This window comes from Pagrus major, chromosome 8, assembly GCF_040436345.1.
Source record: "Pagrus major chromosome 8, Pma_NU_1.0".
In the NCBI taxonomy this organism is placed as follows: Eukaryota; Metazoa; Chordata; class Actinopteri; order Spariformes; family Sparidae; genus Pagrus; species Pagrus major.
In genome coordinates, this window is record NC_133222.1 from 17,409,724 (window position 1) to 17,434,549 (window position 24,826).

The window sequence follows — 24,826 nt, forward strand, 5'->3', positions numbered from 1 at the left end:
AATGCTTTGCATATTGGATAATATTTACACAAGATTATGAAATGGGGAAAACATTTCCGCCTGGAATCAGCCCTCTAACTTGACTATTTTCTCTCAAGTGAGAAAAACACAGTTTAAAACTGTATAACAATTGTGTTCACTGAGTCAGTCATCCTTACCCACCTGTTTTTTTCTGCAAATGCTCTCTAACATAGCGCATGGTAGTTCAAACATCAGGGCTCAAGGTTCATGGTCACTCAGTGAATTAGCTACTAGGCTGGCTGTGGAGCACTTCAGTCTATCCACATTTTCACAAACATGAACCTGACTGCAGAGAGCCACTGGATCCCTCTTAGTAATGGGAACCGTATTCCACTATTGGGATTGGGCACCTATGGGGACCCTCGAACGGTGAGAAGAATATAATGTGTGTCTATAGGTTTAGGTGTTTGTGAACAAGGCTTGTTTATGACTGCGCCACCAGGAGAGCTGTCCGTAATGGAGGAGCGCCTGTGTTTATTGCTTGCAGCGATTCGACATACATTAAAAGGTGTTTTAAATGTTGCTGAAAAAAGTGATTAAATCAATCGAACAGTAATGCATGTTTGCACAAATAGCAGCACAACTCGACCAAAATGAGGTCAAATACTGTTTACCTTTTCTGTGGATTTTCCAACAGACACCCAAAGGCACAGCACTTGATTGTGTCAAGCTGGCCATAGATGTGGGTTACAGGCACTTTGACGGGGCATTGGTGTATTACAATGAGCACGAAGTGGGTCAAGCCATTAGAGAGAAGATTGCCGATGGAACCGTGAGAAGAGAGGACATTTTTTATTGTGGAAAGGTAATAGGCTTTGTCACATGTCATGTAGTTTAAGAATGAATTTTTCTCTCTTTAAGGTCTATGCATTGGACATTTCAACGCTGCAAAACTGTTTTCCAAAAGCAGAAACATGCTTTGCTCCATGTTAACTTCATTGTTATGTTTTTCAGTGCTTCTCTGTTGTCTTCCTCAGCTCTGGAACACCTTCCATCCACCAGAGTTGGTGAGACCGACCTTGGAGAGGACACTGAAAACCTTAAAACTAGACTATGTGGATCTCTACATCATTGAGCTCCCCATGGCCTTCAAGGTTGGTGCAGATGGCAGTTCACTTATCAGACAGCCATCTAGTGTGCGAACCTTGCCCTACACACTTTGACAGAGGTAATGTTTAGTTTGAATAATGTTGTTATAGATTTCCCATGTCTAACAGGGTGGTTTGAAATGAAAAAATGCTTTCAACATGTGCTGATTTAAAACGGTTTGAAATAAAATTAATAATACAATTAGAAGGATGGCATAATAAAAAACATTCATGACAGTTTACAACCTAACATACAATGTTTACATGCCTTAATGCTGAAAAAACACATACATTTTCTCAGACTGTCCAGTTCTGCAGCAGTGTGAAATGCTCTGTTTTAGCCCCTGTCTCTTTAAGGCCCCCCCAGTCTGCCCTGATTGGTCAGCTCACACACCCCTGACCCAGCACTGCTAATGACAACAGCTGATAGGCATTAAATTATGCAAATGTGTGACGTGGTGAGGAAGCATGATGTCACAAAGTCACAGAATTACAGGCGGGACTGCTGACGAGGCGTTTTAGGCACTGTTTTCTGTGGGAGAGAGGAGCTTCTGTTGGTGCAGAGTTTGACCTTTAACTTTCAAGATCTTTTACATGCACAACAACCTATATAAAACACTGGAAATTAAAAAAATTAAAAAATAAAATCATAATAGGTCTCCTTTATGTAACAAGAGTTAATGTACATTTTTGAATTGTGCTTAATTTTTAGCCAGGAAATGAGTTCTATCCAAAAGACCAGGATGGAAAATACATCTACCACCACACAGACCTCTGTGCAACATGGGAGGTGAGTTCTGTTGAGTTTACAATGAATGGTCCTGGTATTTAACTTTCCTCTTCTCCTATTCATTTTTTGTTTCACTTTTGTTTAAGTCTTTCATAAGAACAACTTAGAAACATGAAGCACATCAAAACAATTATGAAATGTAAATGCATTCATGTAAGTGGAAAGAGAAACATGTTTCTAAAAGAAAATCTTCACCACTTTATAATATGATTGTATTTTTTGTATTGTATTGCATTAGTGTAACATCATTTAATTCAATTTAATTTGCCCATTCTCCAGCTTGAAGGATCTGCTATGTTTCTGTGCACATTTGTGGAGCTTGCAATGTACTATGCATCATGAATGTCTTCCAAGAAAATATGTAAGCGATAACAATAAAAAAAGAATGAAAAGAAACCATTTTGAAAACGGCATGTAAGAGTTTTTTTTTTCATATTTGAGTGCTGCTGTCAGAACATTCTCTACTGCAGAAACGGTCAAGGACAGCCTCATAAAACTGTGTTCAAAGATCTGTTTTTTTCCTCATCTCTGTGGTTTGTATTTTTCTCCACTATCTCACTGAGTCTGTAAAGATAATCACTATCAGTCTTTGAGAGGATGTAAATCTTCTTTTTTTTTTTTTTTTTTGTTCCTCAACAGGCTTTAGAGGCTTGCAAAGACGCAGGCCTGGTGAAATCTCTGGGAGTCTCCAACTTCAACCGCAGACAGCTGGAGCTGCTCCTGAATAAACCTGGCCTCAAACACAAACCCGTATCCAACCAGGTGAGCCTGACTCATCTTTTATCTCTTAGAATTATAGGCTATTGACAGGAAGGTATTTTTTTATCTTTCTTACTTTACAGCTGTTGCAAATTATCTTCTTTCCTTTTAGCAGATATTGTAGCGATAAACTAATAGACTGACAATAAATCTGTGAGCTAATTACAGTACTTGATGAAAGGACTCCCCATTACTCAGTGAAATGATCGGAAGCAATTGCAAGTTTATCTGACCTTACTTATAGCTCATAATAAATGCTAATTGGAAGTTACAGTAAATGGTGTAGTATAGCGGTGTATTCTTTGGGTTGCCTATGTAATATGCTTAATACTCAACAGACTTAAAGTGGATGAAACTCAAGGCCCATCTCAAGGGGCATCTTTCTTTCCATTCCCACCAGTTTATTCTGGCTAGTACAGAGTACAGGCTGCTAATGTGATGTCCGACCACTTTGGGCCAATTGTTTTGTTTTTTTTCTTCTTTTTCTTCTTCTTACTTACCTGTAGGTTGAATGCAATCCATATTTCACACAACCAAAGCTTCTGGAGTTCTGTCGTCAGCATGACATTGTGATTGTTGGCTACTGCCCAATTGGCTCCTCCAGGGACGCATCCTGGTATGTAGATTTTAAGAGACATGCACTCTTCAAGGTTTGTGTGATATTCTTAAACGAAGGTAGTCGACAGCTGATGTTTTGTAATGGTTTGTTCCCCCTGGTATTGAAAGCAAGGAAGGGTGAAAAAAAATGCAGAAAAAGGATGTTCGGTTCAGTCTTGATATTGAACATTAAGTGAGCAAATGAAACTTCCTGGAGAGAGACAGCTGATTGTTGAGTCTTATTCCCAGATCATAAAATACTGATGCTTTGGCTTGGCGGCTTGAGGATGAGACTCAACGATCAACTATCTTTATCCAGGGAGTTACATTTTGTTCCGTTAATGCTCAATAACAAAAATAAACAAACAGAAAAAGTAGCATTAAACATAACTTTTGTCACTGAAAGAACTTAACCTAGATCATCATTATTTGACAATGTCCAAAATGAAATAAGAAATCAATATTCATGCAACATGTCAGCTGAGTATGTGACACTGCAACAAATCCTCAACACTTAAGGATGCTGAAGATAAAAATCTCTAGCAGGGCATCATTCGTATTTTCCTCTGTCTCTGCTTTAGGGTGAATTTGAAATGTCCTCCCATGCTGGAGGACGAGGTGCTCGTATCCATTGGGAAGAAGTACAACAAGAGCAGTGCCCAGGTGGCCCTGCGCTTCAACGTCCAGAGAGGAGTCGTAGTGATCCCCAAGAGCTTCAGCCCTGAGAGGATCAAACACAACTTCCAGGTAGCCCTACCAAGATGCTTTAAATGCTGTGGAATATGAATGAAAACTAATCTTTGTTTCATTCATTTTTGTTTCAGATATTTGATTTTTCGCTCACTGAGGAAGAAATGCAAGCCATTGAAGCACTGAACAAAAATATTCGTTTTGTGGAGCTGCTGATGTGAGTATAAGCTTTGATGGAAAAATACAGACTCTTAAGTTACTTAACTTTTTTTAAACTTTTTTTAACTTTTGTTTCAACACAGGTGGAGTGACCATCCAGAGTACCCATTCCATGATGAATATTAATTATATTCTTTTTTTTTTTTTTTTATCATTTGCATCATATATGTACATGGACTCTGACTCTTTGTAGCATTCTTGTTGCACCAGTTAAGTTTGCATTGGTACTTTTCCACAATAAACACTAGAGGGCTCCAGCTCACAGTGAATGCACAGAAAATGAATGCTTTTAAGATAACATGCAGCTCAGATGTATGAAGTTGAGTACGAGTTCATGTGAGACTAAAATGGGATTCATGTCATATTAAAAGAGTTCAGTGTTATTTACTACTGATTTAACATTAATTTATACAAGTATTGCTATAGGATAAATAAAGTTTGGTTTGAAATTAAGACCCCCTATGACTGCTTCTCTGTCTTGTCTTTACAGTATGATTCAATGTACCATATGTTCAATTTATACTGAATGCATATCAGCTACTAATGGCCATGTGATCACTATATGTCGGTGTGAAAAATATGGTAACTTAGAAAAGCCAGGTAATGTCCGAGCGTCTTAGGCAGTGCTGCTTGTGCATGGACGACTGTTGTTTTTACATTTGCATGTGTGTTTAATGATAAGTAATACCAAATGTTTAGGCCTATATAATGGCTCATTGCAGCCTCTTACTTTAGCAAGTTCTTGCAGAATTCAACCATAACACCACGTCAAGAATTGCATGTTACATATATGCCAAACTGTTTGCAATAATTTAACGTCACTGATGGGTGTTGCAGGCATTTGCTCTTTGAAGTGCTCTCAGTTTAAAACATATGTTGTCCTGCTGTTCAAACGTTCCCTGAGGAATTTAAGTACCTTGATGAATTACATCTTTGTGGTGACCGACCACAGGGGTGAGTGTTATATATTCTATTAAAAACCCATATATTGGGTAAATAGTCTTCTCAGAAAAAGTACAACTTGTTAAAAATTGTCAGACTGGTGTACTGTATTTTTGATAATTAAGATTTTTTTTGCATAAATGGTACCAAAAGAAGTATAAAAAATATATAACAATCATAACAAAAAATGTGTTTTTTGAAATAATTATTGAGAATTTTATATTATAATTTCATATTATTATATATTATCACAATGCCATTTGTCATTTATCTGAGGCAGATTGAAAGCATGGAAGCTTGCAATTCATTCACAACTTCATGCTATCAGTCAAGTCATCAAATAGAGATTAACACTCCTTCTTTACCTGTCCACGAGCAGTGCTGTATAAGCTAACATTAGCAACACGTGCTCCAACCCTGCCAGTCTGCACTGATATTAGAGGAGCGGTACAGAGCGCAACAACTTTGCTGCTGGACTTTGGTTAAATTTCAGGCCTCATATGCCATCAGAGGAGGATATGCAACATTGAAATACGTCAAAACGCAGGACTGTCCTGCTCAAATCTGCTCAAACCGAGGCATCAGTAAACTAGTGATTGTTTTATGTTTGTTGTAAAGCAAAGGCCCATAATACATTCAAACAACAGAGAGTTTTCTATAACCCTTGGTTTGAAGTGTGCCCCTAAAAAACCTTTAGAGGGCCATGTTAGCCCTAACACCCTCTATCGCAACAGGAAATTGGAGGGGGTAAGGCTAAGTGTATTGGGATTCGTCCCATTTCTCTTCTTGCATTCACTTTTAAGAGCATGGACGACAAAAGCAGAACACTGTCTGTCAGACTTTGATAAGACTTCCCAGGTTAACTCTGAACTCTCGCCGTCTTATTTGGACAGAGAGGGTATACGAGTTTGATCAGATCCAGTCTGTTTTCACAGTGTTGACACAAGGTGTAATCTTTTGTGTACAGACCTATTACCTACTTCAACCATCATGGCCAGGTTTCCTTTGCCGCCTGTCAGTGGCAAAAGTTTCCACTAGAAAATGAAAGGAAGGAGCAGTCCGCAGCATTTTACTTGACATAGGATTGATATTTTATTATAATATGGTCAAAGCAGCCATCTTTTGTTTCTTCTATGCACATGTCATGTACTTGTTAAGATGCCTCTTACTTGATAAGTACATTTGTATATGCCACAGTTGATCATTTCGCGGAAACCCAAAAGTGGGGGAAAGAGTGAAGGTATATTAATCTGGTCATCCATCCATCCAAGTTTAAGTTCCCAAACATAATTACAATTTAAAGTAGGCAATCTTTGTTGAATCAAACATGGCCTAATATTAATCATTAACAAGCCCTGTGACTGAGCTCCAAGTCGGAGCAGCTGTGGATTAAATATTAACTTGTCATGCCGGGAGACCGTAAAACCAGATGCTTTCACACATTTCATTTAATGAGCACATTTGAGTTTGATGTGAAAAGACGTGATGGACCCTTCCGAGCAAACCGACTACAATCTGAGCAGTGACCTGTGGCTATACAGAACAGCAGGGAGTAGGAGACAGAATAAAGAAATACAGTTCATTAAGGAGCTCCCTTCTGTTGTTCTGTCTTCTTTTATCTTATTTTGTGCCCCGTGGGCCTTTGCAAGCATGACAGGCTCTGGATAGGAACACTTAGAAGAATTGTACATTTAAGAATTTTGTTGTAAATGACAAATAAATAAATGTACCTTCTTACAGATCATCCAGAATTGTTGTTTTCATAAGTCCTGTAATTGTGATTTTGTATAGTCCTGAGCTTTTCACCTTAAAACACTAATGTCCCATATTTGTCTCCATAGTTTTTGCTTACGCTTTACATGAATTCATCCACCATTGTTTTTAATTAGCAATCATGAAGTCATACCATCTAGTGGAATTAGACCTGCTGTTGGTGGTAGTGATGGGTCGCAGCATCATGTATGTGGCCAGGAGTGATATTCATTCGGCAGAGATTTAAAAAATAACAAGTTCCTGTAGGTGAGAACATGTGGCATGAATAAAAGGTTTCAAGGCTTTGTTAACTTATGTTTCATTTATAGTTAGCTGATCTGGGAATGATTAGCATCAAAAGTCAAAACTGCCACAAAACTAAAGTCAGGCAGACGGCTTCATTTTTATAGAAAGCTAAGTGTCCGTGTCTTGAATTATAATTTGATTTGAGGTGGGGGGTGGGGAGTTTACAAAAAAAGACCTAACCCTGAAAGATTTGAGAAAGGAAACACAGAAACACATCACTCCCCCCATCCCCACCTCCATAAAGACCCTCTGGATTGTGACCTTCTAACAATTGTCTTGAACCAGACCACTCTGGACCCCTGTGGTGGGAAAATGTTGTGAATGGGCTACTGGGTCTGTGAGGAAAGAATCTAGTCGAGGGAATAAAGACTCTTTTTCGGTGGGCTGAATTAAGAATGTGGATGAAGCAGGGACTTCAAGACACAGGAGTGACCACCAGGAAAAGACCACTGAAATATTGGAGGCTCTTATTGTGAATCTCGTGCATGAAATTATTTCACATTCACAGGATTTGTAGATGATGCAGCTTTGCATCTTTAAATCTTTTTCAAACCAACCTCAGTAGTATTTGAGTGATATCATTGCATATATGCATAGTTTGCATACACACGTGCACATGTCCGACCAGCCTCTCATCCATACTGTCCGGACAGAAAGGCCCTGGGAGAATGTGTGTGTCAAAAGGTTACGCAATCAGCCCACCACGCTGAGACAGCACAGACCTCTAGTGTGCTGTGGGGAGCGAGTGTGTGTGTGTTTGTGTGTGGGGGTGTCTGAATGGAATTGGATAAAGGGGAGGGGGGTCTTCAGAGAGGGGCAACTCAGAGGGGAAATCTCACTGAGGGCTGCACCAAAGTTCTCAGTTTCTCAGATCTCCGCCCCTCTATGAATGTTATATAGTTAAAGCTGAAACAGGAGAAGGCCTCTCTTCTTGGAGCTGTCATTGCACAACATTATGAAAGGTGAGTGCCCTTGATTTTTGAGTGATTTGTTTGTCAGAGATGAAATTATTGCTATTTATGAGATATAATGAACATGACATAGATGTCTTTGTAATTTCTGTTTGATTACTTATTAACTGGCAGTTGTGCTCAGTGAAGGCTGTTGTTTGAAATGGTCTCTGGCAATGGAAATCAACCATGCATGCATTCAGTCCAGGTCATGAAAGGCCTGCAGTGTTAAAAAAGTGTGTATAAAGTGCACCCAGGAATCAAAGCTTGGCTTTTCTAACTTAGTTAATATATCTGGCAATCTTTTATAAAGCACAGCTGATAATCACGCTGTTTCATGGTGTAATCACAAAGCAGATCAAACGGGGCTAAATGTTCTGTAAAACAAGAGCTGCTTATATTGTATTTAACTCATCCTCAGACGATAAAGAGATCAATTTTGCATATTTCTTTCTCACATCTAGAGATGAAGGATCTATCAGAGCAAATAGCTTCTGCAGAGCAATCTCACGTATATACATATCGATATCTGTTTGCAATGAAAAAAAGAACAAATGCACGCCATTTTTGACATGTGACAGAAAATGACTGATAGGAAATTAAAGGAGATTATTAAAATTCATCAGAGGTTCATAAAGTCTTTCTTGATGCCATTTTATTTTGTAGCTCTCTTTGCACCAACCGTGTTAATGTTTTCTAACTTCTGTTTGCGTCATTAGTATTCAACATTACATGCCGCAATAAATCTTATGACGCATAGGTAGACATGTGACATTGATGTCCCCACCTTATGTAACTAACCCAGTTATGTATTAGCCTGCAATTATCTAACTGTGGGAGCGTCTGGGTACTGGCATTTATGACAATGTAACTCTGATTTGCACGGGTTTAGAAGAGATGCCCGATTAGTGCCTTTGTCTCTGCGACGCCACAAAGATCCACAGGCTCAGGCACCTAAGGGAATTGTTCTTATGTATATTGGTATTATGATATTAAGTATGATACAATTGTCTCGCAGATCTCTCAGTGTACTTGTTGGTTTTACGCTTTCAGAATGTGGGCTCAGAAGAACTCCTCCAAATATTTGTTTTGTGAGTCTGGTTTGTGAAAAAGCAACTGCTTTGCAAACAAGTAAGCCAACTGAAAGGCCAAGTGTGCAAAATTTAGTGGGATTTATTTGCTATATAATATAATATTCCTAATTATGTGTTATCACCTGAAACTAAGAATCGTTGTGTTTTGCTACCTTAGAATGAGCCTTTTACATCTTCAGAGGGAGCAGGTTCTTCTCCCCAATGTTGCACCACCAGGTTCCTTCTTCTTTTTGGTGGCCACCGTAGGGGAGGTTAAGGCGAGGGGTATTCAGTTGGTTGCAATCTGCAACTCACTACTAGCTTCCACTAAACCTTACACACTGGACCTTTAACAGCTGTGTTTATAGCTTGTTGTCTTCATATACTAAATTAATCTGTTGTTGCAAATATTGAAGTATTTAACCATTTTATTTTATCAGAACATGGAATGTCACCATGTGACTTCAGTGTGGATAACAAGCAGTCATATAATACTAAGGCTAGTAGTTGCTCCTTGAGTTGAGAATGCTGTCACACATCTTATTTGTTAAGAAATGTGAGCATGTGTCGTAAATATGGAATTTAAAAAGCGCAGTATGTAATTTCTGCCATTGGGGATCTCACAATTACAAAAATACAACATAAGTGGTGTGGGATCATGGGAGTTGTTGTCTTCATTGTTAAGCAACCACCCTTGCCAATGAAAATCTATCTCAGCAGAAATGTTCACAGATGTATGAATGTTTTAGTCCCGTTTTGTTTAATCACGTTTGCCGACTTCCTTTCTCACTCTGACTGTCTCCTGGAAGTTAGAGTGATAGGCTGCCAAATGAAACGCACCGTCTAACATTTCAGTGAGGAAATGCAGCTGAAAATGTTGGTGAGCTCCTTTGTTTTCCTTTCTCGCCTTGCAACAGCGAAGCAGAAGTGCACTCCAGGTGTGTCAGTACATTGTGACATCAATGTTGGGTGTGGTTAAACTTAAAATTCCTAACAGGAAGCTTGTGTTAAAAACTGGAGGCACAAGGTTTTTGGAAGAAGTCACATTTTGGGAGTAGTAGGGAGTCGAATGAAATATATTATTGAGTTGCATTATGGGAAATGTAGGATCCAGTGTTTTTAGAGCATGACCCATACTAGAGGAAGTGCAATGCTACAGTAAGTAGTACCCCTTGAGGTTACCATTAAGGACAATGTCCCAAATGTGTTGAACCAACGGGTAGGCTTGTAGTGCAGCATCTTCAGTTGCATTGTGGGTAATGTAGACACTAGGATTACACAGGGAAAAAAATGCTGGTTTTGCTGCATCCATTTTGATTTTTTTCTCCATTCAAAACTACCTGACAATGTTGTAAGTGCAATACCAAATTGTTGGAGTACTATTTTAAGCACCATGGGTATATAAGGACAAAGCCGGGCACATGATGTCCAGGAAGTCAGCCACACATTCATCCAATCATTCACCACTAAACATTCAATAGGTCAGTCTGTCACTCACTTGCTCAGTGCACAGCTTTTCAGAGAGAGGTGAAGTTGGCACTGCTTCCTGGGATAAAGCTCTTCTGGGCCTCAATGAGGTAATTCTTAATCTTGGCATATTTTCTCACAGTGTGCCTCTCCTCTGACGCTCTATAAGCATGCATGTACAAAAGCTATTTCAGCACATGCTATAAATAAAGATGTTATTTGGTCTTGCCTATTAAAAGGACCATTTGAAGTCAGGTTTGCCTTCATAGAAACCACAAAGAAACTGTGAAAAAGTGAGGCAAACTGTGAACTGGCTGCAAGGCCACTGTGGATTCTCGTTTGGCAGCACAGAGCAGACGACCTCCTCTGCTTTTGTTGAAGCAAGACTTCATTCCCACCAAGCATACCTTCTGAAAACAAGGAGCTCTATTTTTACCTCAGGCCACAATTTGGCTCCAGTTCTGCAGAATTTGGCACCTAAAACAGATCCAACCTCCAATCCCATGCACACAGCACACACACAGTCACACTTGTGCTCCACCTCTGCCCTTTGCCAGGAGGTGCTCATTCCTAAAGGTGGCTTCACACAAGGTTTCTGACTAAATGGGATTTCCAACCACTGTGTTGTTTTCAGAACTGAACTCAAAGAAACAGGCAGATTCATTGGTCCCGTGAGACCAGGTCATGCAAGATGTAACGTGTTTGTTTGTGTGGATGTGTGAAAGATAAAGTAAAGGAAGGAAGTTTGAGACGGATTCTTGCAGCTGAATTAGTCAGAGCATGTCTCCTGCAGACCGATGACCAATTTGCTTGAATTTGGACCACAGAGAGAGGATAACAGAATGGCTGGTGAGAGGCCTGTTAATGCAAGCTGACAGGAGTGAGCACAGTCAGTGAGCTGTCTGTTTCCTCCACAGAGAGAAATTCTTTCAGCAGCACTGGCCCCTAAACAGGGTCTTGCCAAGGTCTTGTCAAACTTCTATCGTGGTCACGTAACATCAAGCCATTACTGACCTCATCTGATGCAGGAAAAGTGACATACTTCATAGCAAATGTAAACATAAACAGGCATATTTGACGAGTGGGAATTCTGCTTGAGAACTAGCCAAGGTCCTGAATTTCTCTCCTCTCCCAGCAGGTCTTAAGTAGATTTAATCCTCAAATAGGTCACACACTTTATGTGTTCTTTTTACTACATGAAACCAAATGTGCTTTAGATACATGACAAATTGTATAAAGAAACAAGTGGCATGTGCAGAAGAATACAAAGAATAATAGAGAAGAGAAGAACACATATCCTAACCTTATGAAAATTTTAAAAAATGAAAAACATTGACTTTGCTTTTGAAATGATGAATGCATCAAAGTAACACAAAGCATCCTTAACAAATCCATAGAAAACTGACATTTATTGAGCTGATGAGTCTAATTCGAGCAAAAACTGTTAATTTGCAATTGTTTAAGGACTATTGGGTGAATGGTAAAGTTGTTTTTCTTTTTCTATTTTGCACCGGGAGTTGATGAAGTGATTTAATCACTGCAGTGGTATGTTCAGCTATTTGTGTTCGCATGAAGACTGGCTGCTGCATTTTGAATTGCAATTTTACACTTTGTGAACAAATTGTGCGAGTTCAAATCATTTGGGATGGTAAAGGATTTGGTTTTCACATTTCCTAATTTCTTCCACATCTGTTGTGTTTCTCAGGAGAACTATGAAAAGGGCAGGGCGATAATCCAATATTATCATTTATTGATTGTCAGTTGAATCATATTTGGATAATATGGTCATATCATATTATCCTATTGGAAAAAATGTCAAAATGTGATTTGGAGCAAATTTTACTATAAACTGACAATGTTAGTGATTGAAATTCTTGTTTAACATATGTTAAGTGTTATGACAGATGTTATACAAATCAGTGGAACAGAGTTCATGACACTGAACAGTCATCAGTTTGATTCTTGTTGGTGTGGTCGGAAAAATATGAATGTGGTGATTCAGTTAAATCGCTGTCTGTGGAGCAGGATTTGTCTCCAAGTGATGACGTTTGTTTCTCTGCTACTCAGATAAAGAAGAGACTTGTTGAATTAAAACTAAACATGTATTATGGGATTGTTTCTTTAATTCTTCAAAGGAACTGCCATTAAAAACCGAGGCAACTTTGCTTCTCCAGACCTTTGGACCTTTGCCATCCTGCAGGCTTTATCTTTGCCTTCTGCCCCATTTCTTCTTTGTAATGTTTATTTTTTCCCCCTCCGCTCTTCCTGATGTAACCTTTAGGGCGCACAGATGACACGGAGAACATGTCCAAGGTGGAGCCCTCCAATGGGCACAGCAGGCCGCTGGACATTGTGCCCAGTACAGAGGAGAAGATGACAGACAGGGGTCAGTGGGGCAACAAGCTCGAGTTTGTTCTGTCAGTGGCTGGAGAAATTATTGGCCTGGGGAATGTCTGGCGTTTCCCCTACCTCTGTTATAAGAATGGAGGAGGTGAGTGCTCAGATGAACTTATCTTATCTCTTGTTTGTTTTCTCATTGCTTGCTCAACACAAAAGCTTCAGTTTCTGCATTAAGTATTTTATTCACAGCATGTATTTAGTGTGTAGTCCCCCTACCCTTTAAAAAACAATGCTGGCTGCACCATGACCCTGCACAAATGAGTTTGTGGAAATCTTAAATTGTGGATTGAAAACCACAAACACATAAGTCTTCTGGAAATGTCATCTTTGCAATTGCCCGCAAACCAACTGTGGGAACGCTGAGCATCTGGGAGGAAATTATTTTGAATTAGCTTAGGAGGAGATAACACACAGGTTAATAGAGTATGTGATCTGTTCCAAAATGATCCATTGATTAATGAAGGTCATATTTCACTGAAAACAGAAAAGGAGCACCCAAAGACACATTTTGGCACCCGGATAGCTCACTGACAAAGAATAAACCTGCCAAACAACAAAATCTTGGATTTTTTAAAAATGTTCCATAGGAAGTTAAATTCTTTGATTGTTTTGGTAACCAGATTTCCTCTGCTGACGTCATTTTTTGCATAACTTTGTACCATGACATTCACATTAAGATTTTTTTAACCCAAAAACCCCAAAAACTATAAACATTTCTTTGCAATGCAAATGTGTTAATCAACTGACACAACCTGCTCCAGTCTCTTTCTCTACATCGCTCGAGAGCATCTTGAAGGTATGTGAGTGAACTGCTCCTATAATCTGAGTGCTTTTACAGGTGCCTTCTTCATCCCATACCTCATCTTCCTGTTTGCTTGTGGAATCCCGGTCTTCTTCCTGGAGACGTCTCTGGGTCAGTTCACCAGTGAGGGTGGCATCACCTGCTGGAGGAAAATCTGCCCGTTGTTTGAAGGTAATCTTGAGAAATATCATTAAATGGATGTTTAGCGATGTAAAAAACAAGCCTAGAAGCTTTGGTGCCAAAGAAATTGTGCCTTCTGAATCCAAAGCCTTCTGAAACGTTTGCTACTTTTCTGCAATCCAAAAAATAAACTACATTGAATAGACGAAGTAGGGAGTTTCCTCTGTGTCTCAATATTTGGTACGGTACTGGTTATTTTTTAAGTTAATGACGGCGAAGGAATAAAATAATCCACTACAGCACATGCTTAGCAAGATCTGTTTATTTGACACTTTCATGACATAATGAACATATTGTGCTTTTTACGAGTTTATGTATGGGGGGGGCATCCATCAATAGTGTGTGTGTCATTCTGAAACAATGAGTTGCTTGTGCACCACACAGGATACAAACAAAGATTTATGAGACAAAACCAGCGACAACATCTTAACATGCTGGACAAAAATGTAGGATGGGGGAGGAATTTCAAACATGTGTCTACAATGTGTCGGTGCATGTGCATGCCACAAAGATGTGGGATAGTGATGGATGTAGCTGTAACGGCTGCCAAGCAACCAACACTGGCTAATGTTCCCTTTCCTGCTTTAAAACAAGTCTCTAATCAGTCATAACCCACAGAGCGTGACAGCTGGTGAAGAATCGAGGCAGGCATGCAATTGTGATGGAACAAGAGTTTAACCTAAAATTGTGCCTATTATAATTTCCCCTGCATTTAATTTACCCTCCTGTGGTGCAGTTGTTTGAAAGGGTGGCAGCGGTGAGCTGAGAATGGGATTAATCAAATACTGCAAACATGTGCCTCTTTGTCTATGATGAATGGAACTGTTAGGACACTCTTGACACCACTTCAAAATTGTGGGGAGTCACTGGAGAAAAACTCATGGCTATTGTACTGACTAGTCAGGTCTAGGGGTGAGTGTTTAATTTACTGGTCCTAGCGTGGAGTGTGTAGCAAAGACAAAAACACGGAAAGAGACGGAAGTAGTTGGAACTGGCTTCCAAGACTAGAAAATCACTTGTGTGGTTGGCTTACCTACAAGCCAGTTCGTGGAGAGGCATGTCAGCAGGCCCATCGGCAAGCCTCAACAGCACTTGTCTTCTTTCCTGTAAGCGGCGTAAACAGACTGGGTTTCAACAAATCTATTCAACAATATAGCTGCAGTAGCGTCCCCTAAAATGTCTCAACATAAAACTGCCATCTCCACGTGGTGACTCAACGTCAATCTGCACTCCCACAGTTGGTTGAGTTGCAGATACTGCTGCACACGCACCTCAATGTCAGCTCTAACTCATAAACTTGACGTTTCTCCTTCCAGGAGTGGGTTACGCCACCCAGGTGATTGTTGCTCTGCTGAACATCTACTACATCGTTGTGTTAGCCTGGGCCATCTTCTTCCTGTCCAACTCCTTCACCTGGGATCTGCCCTGGGCTTCTTGCAACAACACCTGGAACACAGGTGAGACACAAGACACTATACCTGGAGCATAAGATCTGCTTCTACTAGACAAATATATTCTGTGGCATTAATCAGGTCTAACCAGGCCTCCATCTGGATGGCAACGTCTGTCTGTAGCTCCATCATGAGGCAGACATTTTGGACTTTTAGAGAAAAATATTGGAATAATAGCCATGATATTTTGTAGACATTTATCCCCCCTCAGGATGATTTGTAATACCTTTGGTGACTGCCCGACTTTACATCAAGCGCCATCATCTGATCAAACATGTTGCTTGTCAAATACATTGGTTGAGGACCAAATACTTTAAAAATGACGATATTCCTATCAGCTTGTGTGTTTAATGCTACTTAGCAAATGTTAGCATGCTAGCACCGTGACCATGGTGAACTTTATACCTGGTAAACATCACCATTGAAGCGTGAGCACGGCTGTTGACTCTTAGTGTTGTCTGCATATATGTTTGCCGATGTTTCCTTCATCATTTCATTCATTTATAGTTGAATTTGATCTCAAGGGATCGAAAGCTCCTGCACCATTTCACTCCTCCGTCTCAGCGGTGGCATTGTTTCGCTCGCCTGTGTGTAACTTGGAAACCTGAGAGAAAGCTTGGATTTCTTCACAGGATTGAATGTCTTTTTGTCTCTCCTTCATTCAAGATTCCTGTATGGCATTTCAGAGGGGGAATAGCTCCATCAATCACCATGAGAACGCCACCTCTCCTGTCATTGAGTTCTGGGAGTAAGTGCCTTTTTGTTTTGGCCTTGTCCTCGGATGGCCTTAGGCGCCAACAAGTTCACCAAATATTTAACTTTACTAGTAATTTAATCTTGTGTTCTATTTTAAATCGTACCAGATTCTTTGTTTTTTATATTCCAGATTGTTACACAAGAAAAAAAAACTTAAGGTTCTGAAGTTTTTAAGTTTTCTGACACGGCCTTTTGAATTGTTTATAGACCCAGACAAAAGTTGTGAGCATACATTGAATGTGGTAAATTATTAATTCTAGATAAAACATTTATAATATCTGTGTGTTTGTGTCTCAGGCGAAGAGTGCTGAGAATTTCCTCAGGTATTCATCACATTGGCTCTCTGAATTGGGACCTGGTGATCTGTCTAGCCATTGCTTGGGTCGTGTGCTACTTCTGCATCTGGAAGGGGGTCAAGTCTACTGGCAAGGTGAATCCTCCATTCATGATAATCAGATATTGACTAGACAGTAGAAATCCTTTGGCATATAAGCTTTTTTGCTCTGGTGTTGATTGATATACACCTGTTGTAATGCATTTATTACAGAAGCAGCAGGAATAAATAATACACAAACTGTGCCGCTAGCAAAATCACTGTTAGCTTTAATAGCTTTTGAAGCGTTGTCACAGATCTAACACAATATAACATTCAAATTTGAGCTTAAACACAATTCAATTGCTGAAAGTTAGGCATAGTCATAAGTCTTGCAGACATGTATGTGATAAGGAGGTGCTGCTGTTTCCCCTCAGGTTGTTTACTTCACAGCCACCTTCCCTTATGCCATGCTAATCATCCTGCTGATCAGAGGTGTCACCTTGCCAGGAGCCTCTAGGGGAATCCACTTCTACCTCTACCCCGACCTGGGACGTCTGTCCGACCCACAGGTAGGCTGGACATCCAGTTGCTAACAGACACATGTATGTATGCCCGATACAATCAAAACAACGGCTATGATGTCACGTCTACCAGCCTTTTAATGCTCTCCAAAATGCTCTGACGTCAAACACACATGCACACATAAAAGTCCTGGTTCTGAGGGGACATGATATTAAAACTGGTACAATACTGCATTGGGACAATAAGCCCTACAGATTAATTATACACATCTATGCTGACATGGTCTTTCTAACCCATACTGACAGCTATTTTTTGACCTTTTTTGGTTTTCAACAGCCCGTCCTTCCTGGCTCCAAAAAGAAAATGTTGTCTCTGCGATTTTATTTCGCAAATAAATGAGCAGATCCCATGTGTAACTCTGGCAAAGCTGTTGTATGTGTCTCTCTGGTCTGAAGATACAGACCCTGTGACCTAAAAGATCCCAGTTAAGGCTGGATTGGTGGAGGAAGTTGTTATAAAATAGCATGATTGTTGTGGGTTGTGTAGGCTATTTAGTTGGCAGTTAAGGCAAGCTTTTTATTGACTTTACTCCTGGAACGAATGCAAGATAATTCACACTTCACAATAGTGAGCTGGTATCTTTTTTTCATGCAAATCTTGTCCGAAAGAGCTGAGAAAAGCTACATTGTCAATGAAGTAGGTCTTTATAAGCGGTATTACCAGCATCAGTTTTTTTCATCTGTTGCCCCTTTGACTGAGGCGTGGTTTAGTTTAGACAAATAAAAAGTACGCGGACATGGTTAACAATAGATCACTGTTTTTGTTTTCCAGCCTGCAACTTCACTGCATTGTTCACTCTCGCCACACTCACAGTGCAGCAGACACTAGACTTTGTGGGGCCTAAAACAGAGCTATAAGGACAGTCAAAATTGGACTTACATTGCTCAGGTGACCAGGAACACAACTAAATAAATTCTAATGTTTTTACTGTATTTGCTAGATGCATACATGGGCAAAAGTTTGCTAACAGATCAACTTTAAATGCTAATAATTGTGTCAGTGTTGTGATCACAGCTTGTTTCAGCTGCCCTCAAGTGGCCAAACAATTAAGGAGACAGATTGCAATTCCTGTTCCTGATGTTTCTTGGTATCCATCCATTCATCTCTATCACATTTTGTGGCAAGAACTTAAACCTAAAATATGCCTGAAGTTTCAAGAACATGCACTGCTGCCACCGATTTTTCTTGAGGGGGAAAGTGTCATTTAATAATTTGTCCTGCTGAATGTCAAGAACTTATCCACTGCTGAAGGAAATAGAGTGGATTGAGAATGGTGGTGGTAACAGGCACATTTCGTCTTTCCTGCTGTTGCAACTAATGTGGAAATCAAAAAGAGAGGCCCTCTTTAATCCCTCTCAGGGCTCTGGGGATGCATACAAGCCCTGTGTGCACAGGCCAACAAGCTAGGCCAGTGGAGCTGTTGCCTTGGGAATACCTGCCTTTGTGTAATGTTGTGTCCAGAGCTTGTGTTGTTGGTTGAACCCCCGGTCAATCAGATCTTCAGTACTGACTGCCAGCTATCTAAAGCATGCCCCAGTGCCCTGCGAGCACTTCACCAGAATCTCAAGCACAAAGAGAAACCTTATTTAAATTTTGGAGTGTGAGAGAGTGTTCAAAGAGAGGGTGGAAAAGTACTGCACTTCATGCCTCGGAGAGACCGGGATGGATAATAGACTTTGCTGGGTGGGTGATGTCAGGAGGGTAAGGTTGAGATGGATAGAGTCTGGGAGTTCGATTTAGTTTTTAAAAAGTGATGAGGTGGTGTGAGTGGAGGTAACTCTCTCTCAACATGTAGGGTACACGGCAAGCTTACAATGGACATCACTTAGTGCTGCTGCGGTGCAGAGTAGTCCCCAATACTTGATGTCGTAAGAATTTGGTGAAAAAAACGTAGTAACAATGTAGCTCAGAAAGCTGGTTTGGTAACAGAAATGCTGTAGGTTGAGCTTAGTCTGTATGAATAAATTTACATAGTTCCTCAAAAAAACACTTTTTAAAAGTTGATTTTTGGACATACTTGTTAAAATGTTCAGCACATACAGTACTTTCTCAGCAGATACAACTAACTCATCCCAATTTGGATTAGATTCTGCTTGGGGCGCCCCAGTAGCTCAGTCGGTAGAGTGCGCTTCCAAAGTACAGAGCTGTTGCCCTTGCAGCAGCGACCCAGGGAGTCCAACCTGTGGCCCCCTGCTACATGTTTCCCCCCTCTCTGTCATCTCTCAATGCTGCCCTATGAATAAAGCCATGAAAAGGCCAAACAATGCTTTATTGTTATTTTCTCCTTTGAAATGTGTTTTCTCTATCTGATGACTTTGTTTCTGTTCTGTTATGCCTCAGGTATGGATGGACGCTGGAACTCAGATCTTCTTCTCCTATGCCATCTGCCTGGGTTGCCTCACTGCACTGGGAAGTTACAACAAATATAACAACAACTGCTACAAGTAAACACTGAAAGGATGATGCATTTGGCACAACGATTAACTCTTCCTTCCCTTCCTCTGTAATCTTTAGATGAAGAGAATCAACCTGTTAATACGTCCAATTCCTCATCATTATATGCACCTCTCTGTGTTTTTTTTCCAGGGATTGCCTCTCCCTCTGTTTCCTGAACAGTGGCACCAGTTTTATTGCAGGTTTTGCCATCTTCTCCATCCTGGGTTTTATGTCCTACGAGCAAAATGTGCCTATCTCAGAAGTGGCTGAATCTGGTTGGTTTTTCTTTCACTGTTTATGAAAATACGTAACTGCACTCACACTGATCTGTATATTATCCTCAGGGACATTATCTGAGAAAAGGTCTGTGGCAGAGATTGATTTGCTTTGGTGAATTATTTCAAAGACTTGAGTTGATGGATTTTCTTAAACCTCTCAATAGTCTCTGTGGTTTTGATGAAATTAATACTAGCAAGAATAATAAATGACGGTACTTCTCATGAGAAAATGACTTTTAAAATCTGTCTAAACTCAGGTCCAGGTTTGGCCTTCATAGCCTATCCTCGTGCTGTGTCCATGATGCCTTTCTCCCCTCTATGGGCCTGTTGCTTCTTCATCATGATCTGCTTTCTGGGACTGGACAGTCAAGTGAGACAAAGACATGCACCACTCAAAAACACACAAACAGAGAATTCCAATATTACAGTTTCAAACTGCATTCTTTCAAAGCACCAGGGAATGTGCACAGATCTCCTAAAAAGTATCCAGTTGTGTCAAGTCTAAAAAGTTTGAAACGCCATCATCACTCCATGCAGCTATCCAGTGTCTGAAAAATCTCATGCTTCTTGTTTCTTTCTTGATCAGTTTGTATGTGTGGAGAGCCTGGTGACAGCCATGGTGGACATGTATCCCTCCACCTTCCGGCGTAAAAACCGCAGGGAGCTCTTTATCCTGGCAGTGGCTGTGGTGTCTTTCCTCATGGGGCTCATCATGCTGACGGAGGTGGGTCTCGGTGACCTTACTTTATAATGTTTTTGAAGCGTGTTATCTTGCTCAAACAAGGGTAATTGTACAGCAAGTGAAGCCTTTCTTGTCTTTGAGATTCTAAGCTCAACTTATTTAATAGCGAAAGTGCCTGTGTCTACCTACTACAGCTTCTTGTTAGCAGCTCTCAGAATCTCCTAAAATCCCGTCACGTTCAGAAGTGTTTCTTTAACTGTTAATCATCTGAACAGGATCTTCTTAACACAATATTTGTTTTCTCCATCTTAGTTTTTCTCATTATTTGGCTGCAAGCAGGTTTTCTTTTGCTGGTTGCACCTCCAGTGTATAAACCCATGTTTGCCTGTCTCCACAGGGAGGCATGTACGTCTTCCAGCTCTTTGACTACTATGCAGCCAGTGGGATGTGTCTGCTCTTCGTGGCTATTTTTGAGACTGTTTGTATTGCCTGGATTTATGGTGAGTGTGAGGGTCAGGCTGTTTGGGAACACATGAATGGGACATTTAAAAGACAAAGGCTTTTTTCTCACCAGGCCCTATTCATTCCTGCCAATCAATAAAAACAAAAGGCTTTTTTCTCAAGGTTTATTGAGGGGAATGTTATTTCAATCAGTTGGTTTATACAGTGAATAAAACCAATAATAGGAAAATAAATTAAAGGAGCTAAAAAAAATCACAGTAAAGTAGCCTACTGTGTTAAAGCCAATTTTATGGTTTCTACGAAGGCATTCCTGTCTTTGGATTATTAATGTGATGGGTTTTTTCTCCATTTCTGCCGTCTAAACAGAGTGAATCTCAACACAGACAATTGTTAGATATTGATGTATTTCTCCATGGCGTTCCCTTCATTTCTCCCTGATTACAGGTGCGGACCGTTTCTATGACAACATAGAAGACATGATTGGCTACCGCCCCGGCCCTGTCATCAAATACTGCTGGCTTTTCTTCACCCCTGCAACATGCTTTGTGGGTTTCACATTCATTTTCACTTGCATGCTTTTACAATTGACTCTCCTGAGAGAGGAGCAGCCTCTGCTGGCTGACTTTGAAAATACATTAAAATGTTTGCAAACTAAATCAAATAACCTTTTAAATTAAGCCTTTTCATCAGTATCTTAAAAATATGATAAGAATACGGTTACAATTGAGAATTATTGTCACCTACTAGTATTTAAAATATCAGGCATGTGGCATAGTCAACATCCATCCATACATAACCGTGAAATCTCTCTCTCTGCCTCCGTTATCAGGGAACTTTTGCTTTCGCCTTGATCAAGTACTCACCTCTGAAGTACAACAATGAATATGTGTACCCATGGTGGGGAAATGGCATAGGCTGGATCCTGGCCCTGTCCTCCATGCTGTGTATCCCTGTCTGGATCGCAGTGAAGCTGTACTACACCCCTGGAACACTGAGAGAGGTAAGCTTCACCCAATGGTGCACATGCATTGCTGGCTCTGCATTTGTCACTCCAGCACTTCAGCTCCTTAGCTGACATTTAGCAGCTAAAGAGGGAGATATTTCTTTCAGGAGCTGCTGTAGAAAACAGAACTCAAAGAACAGTAAATACGGGACTTGCATTCATTGGGTCGCCAGACACACGACTCCAAATGAATGCTATTTGCGCTATGAATCTGCTTACTGAGTAATTTGTTGCACTGCCCCTAGTGGCCAAACCAATCAATTAATCAATGAAGTAAGAACTTAAAAGTTGTCAGTTAATGTGTTGGGTTTTTCTTTTTTAATGGAGTCAAAATTATGGCAGAAATAATCAAAGATCCTTCTTGTGGTCTATCGTTTTACCAAATAACCCCAATGGTTAGATTACAGTGGGGAACCTTTGTTGGATGTAATACCGGTTTCTTTCTCTCTTCATTTCCTTTCAGTTTTTCTACTGCCATGCACTCTTTTGTTTAAAAATGAATAGATATACATTTTCTCAGTTTTTCCTCTGTTTTATGAATTTTTCATTCACAGCGCCTTGTTCTCTTGACCACTCCTTCCACTGAGCTGCCGAAGACAAAGCAAGAACAGGAGAAGCTGCTGGCCATCTTTGCAGCGGACGGCGACAGCCTCCATCAGAAAGCACCTCCCACTAAGGACGGCTACTTTCCCGTTGATGAAAAGGAGTCTCATTGCTAGAGACTTGAGGGTCGGAATCAGAGCCCTGTAGAGGTCAAAGGTCACTCCTGAGCTTTGACACTCTGTCTGGCCCCATCCCAACTCTCTCTACAATACCTCACCAGGCAAGGTGGCGAAACACGCGCAGTGCAGACTTGAAGAGTCACCTGACCTGTCACTGCTGATCTGCTGCTGGAGCTTTCTCCTTCGTACATCACCTTCGCCATACTGTATGATGGCATCAGCACATCCTTTTTTGGAGAAATGGTTCTCATCTCATTTGCCAGTAGCAGAGTCACATGTACGTTTGAAAAAATGTGGCCATTGTTGTTAAGCAGTGGCTAAGAATTAAAATTTGAGCGCGTCTGCTTTCTAAGGAAGCATTTTTATTTTGTGCTGTGGACGTCTCTAAAGTTTGATTAGTCTGACATCACATTCAAGTTCTTGATTCTAACATCTGCTGTGAAGGAAGCAGAAGAGGTGTCTCGTGAGTGTGCAGATCCTAAAAGTTCACTTGAATGTGTTTTAAAGCACGTCTGTAATGCATACAGAGTAAAGGCGTATTTTGTATTCCATCTTTCAATCCAATCATGCTGACAGCTCTGTTTTTACTGTATGGTAGAGAGTTATTATCTCAGGATGTATTTTTTTCTAATAAAAAAAAAATCCTACAAAAGCATACTAATAACCAATGCTTTAGAATGTAAGAATTGGATTTTAAATTTACGTTTAGCTGAACTGACCACAACTCAATTAAGCTCTGTTATTATTTTTGTTTTTTCAGATATATGTTATGATTTTCATTTATTCAATTTGTTTTTATTTCTATTGCTGTATGGAACAGTTGCATAAACATGTTACATGATCTTCTGAGTATTGACATGATTTTAATTTAGTCGATTTGCCTTATCTCTAATGCATTGAATCGTATGAAAATAAAATGTAAAGTGCCTGAAGGAGACAGTTGTGCCACATAGATAATATTAACATGGCAGGCTGGTTGAAGGGTTTCATTCCAAAACTCTTTCTCCGCTGTATAATAATGAGTTTCTTTAGATGTTGGAATGAATATATGATCATTGATTACTGATAGGGAACACTTTTACATATGTAACTTTTATATGCTAAAAATTATTTTTTATGACTGAATAAAAAAAATACCCTCATTTGAAACATTTTCTTTCTTCACATCTTCTTTTCAAATATGTTTATATTTTGTGGGATATACAATTTATTTTCAGCACATAAATAATACAATAATGAATTTATCTATTTTGATTATCAAAAGAGAAATATTCTGAAATTCATGCAATACACTCATTTACAGTGACATTCTTAAGCCACTGGAGGATGTTATGGTGTATATAAGACAATTATAAGTCAACACAGCAACGCATTACTAAGTTGCAACAGTACAACAAAGTAAAATATGCTATATTTTATTTTGTGGGCCACTGTATTGTAATTGATTAACATTTTACAGTCTGTTTCTTGGAGCCTTAAAGGTGCAATATGTAAGAACTGGCTACCTGTCAAATTCATACTCAAAACAAATAAAGGGCAACATATCACCATAGTAACTGCAAACTGCCGCTAACTGTAGCTGCAGTTAGCTCAGTTAGCTGCGCAGCTAGTTGTATGGAGTGGGAGCTCGGGGACCAGGTTATCATGTTAACTTCAGTGAATATTTCTGTAACACAAAACACAATACATGAACATCATAATTTCAAAACTGCCATTTCTACCCATTCTGTTGATGCTTTGAGTTAATTTCTGAATGTTTTCAAGTAAAATTATCACATATTGCCCCTTTAATTCCCTTGGAAATGATAAGTCAAGCATTGCCAAGTTAGCGTAATGTATGTTCCATAATTACATTTTTACATATTATAAGTGATCATGAAAAAAAAACGTATGTACCACATTACAATGTAACACATTGTAATTTAGGTAATACAATGATGTATACACAATGTAGTGGGCTTTAGGCTATGTCTCATTTGATATGTGAACAGTTAGTTTTTAAAGTCCATCCATCCAATGACATACTATATCATTTATTGTGTTCTGTCATTTCAATTTCAGTTTCAATTTTATATCATTTCCTGTCTCTGGAATGCACTTAA

General features: G+C 39.8%; 2 protein-coding genes across 2 annotated transcripts; both read left to right on the forward strand.

Moving 5' to 3' along the window:
• The first annotated feature begins 271 nt into the window (after positions 1-271).
• On the forward strand, positions 272-4,617 carry LOC141000733 (aldo-keto reductase family 1 member D1-like). Its single transcript, XM_073471535.1, has 9 exons — positions 272-390; positions 659-826; positions 999-1,115; positions 1,822-1,899; positions 2,539-2,661; positions 3,165-3,274; positions 3,837-4,002; positions 4,080-4,162; positions 4,248-4,617. The coding sequence occupies exons 1-9, from the start codon at positions 298-300 to the stop codon at positions 4,288-4,290; spliced, it is 981 nt and encodes a 326-aa protein (XP_073327636.1). The 5' UTR covers positions 272-297; the 3' UTR covers positions 4,291-4,617.
• A 3,263-nt stretch (positions 4,618-7,880) lies between these two features.
• Positions 7,881-23,873, forward strand: slc6a13 (solute carrier family 6 member 13). The gene is made up of 15 exons (XM_073472888.1): positions 7,881-8,126; positions 12,936-13,145; positions 13,893-14,027; positions 15,353-15,493; positions 16,154-16,235; positions 16,541-16,673; positions 16,994-17,128; positions 19,482-19,585; positions 19,728-19,852; positions 20,113-20,225; positions 20,442-20,579; positions 20,935-21,037; positions 21,444-21,544; positions 21,829-21,999; positions 22,557-23,873. The coding sequence occupies exons 1-15, from the start codon at positions 8,120-8,122 to the stop codon at positions 22,719-22,721; spliced, it is 1,863 nt and encodes a 620-aa protein (XP_073328989.1). The 5' UTR covers positions 7,881-8,119; the 3' UTR covers positions 22,722-23,873.
• The last annotated feature ends 953 nt before the right edge of the window (positions 23,874-24,826 follow it).

Excerpts from the sequence above, each read along its gene's own strand:
- LOC141000733 (XM_073471535.1), top strand. The coding sequence starts at position 298 with ATGAACCTGACTGCAGAGAGCCACTGGATCCCTCTTAGTAATGGGAAC. Across the intron at positions 827-998 it reads ACATTTTTTATTGTGGAAAG|CTCTGGAACACCTTCCATCC; the intron begins GTAATAGGCTTT and ends TGTCTTCCTCAG. Across the intron at positions 4,003-4,079 it reads GGATCAAACACAACTTCCAG|ATATTTGATTTTTCGCTCAC; the intron begins GTAGCCCTACCA and ends TTTTTGTTTCAG.
- slc6a13 (XM_073472888.1), top strand. Across the intron at positions 20,226-20,441 it reads TTCTGGGACTGGACAGTCAA|TTTGTATGTGTGGAGAGCCT; the intron begins GTGAGACAAAGA and ends TTTCTTGATCAG. Across the intron at positions 20,580-20,934 it reads GGCTCATCATGCTGACGGAG|GGAGGCATGTACGTCTTCCA; the intron begins GTGGGTCTCGGT and ends CTGTCTCCACAG.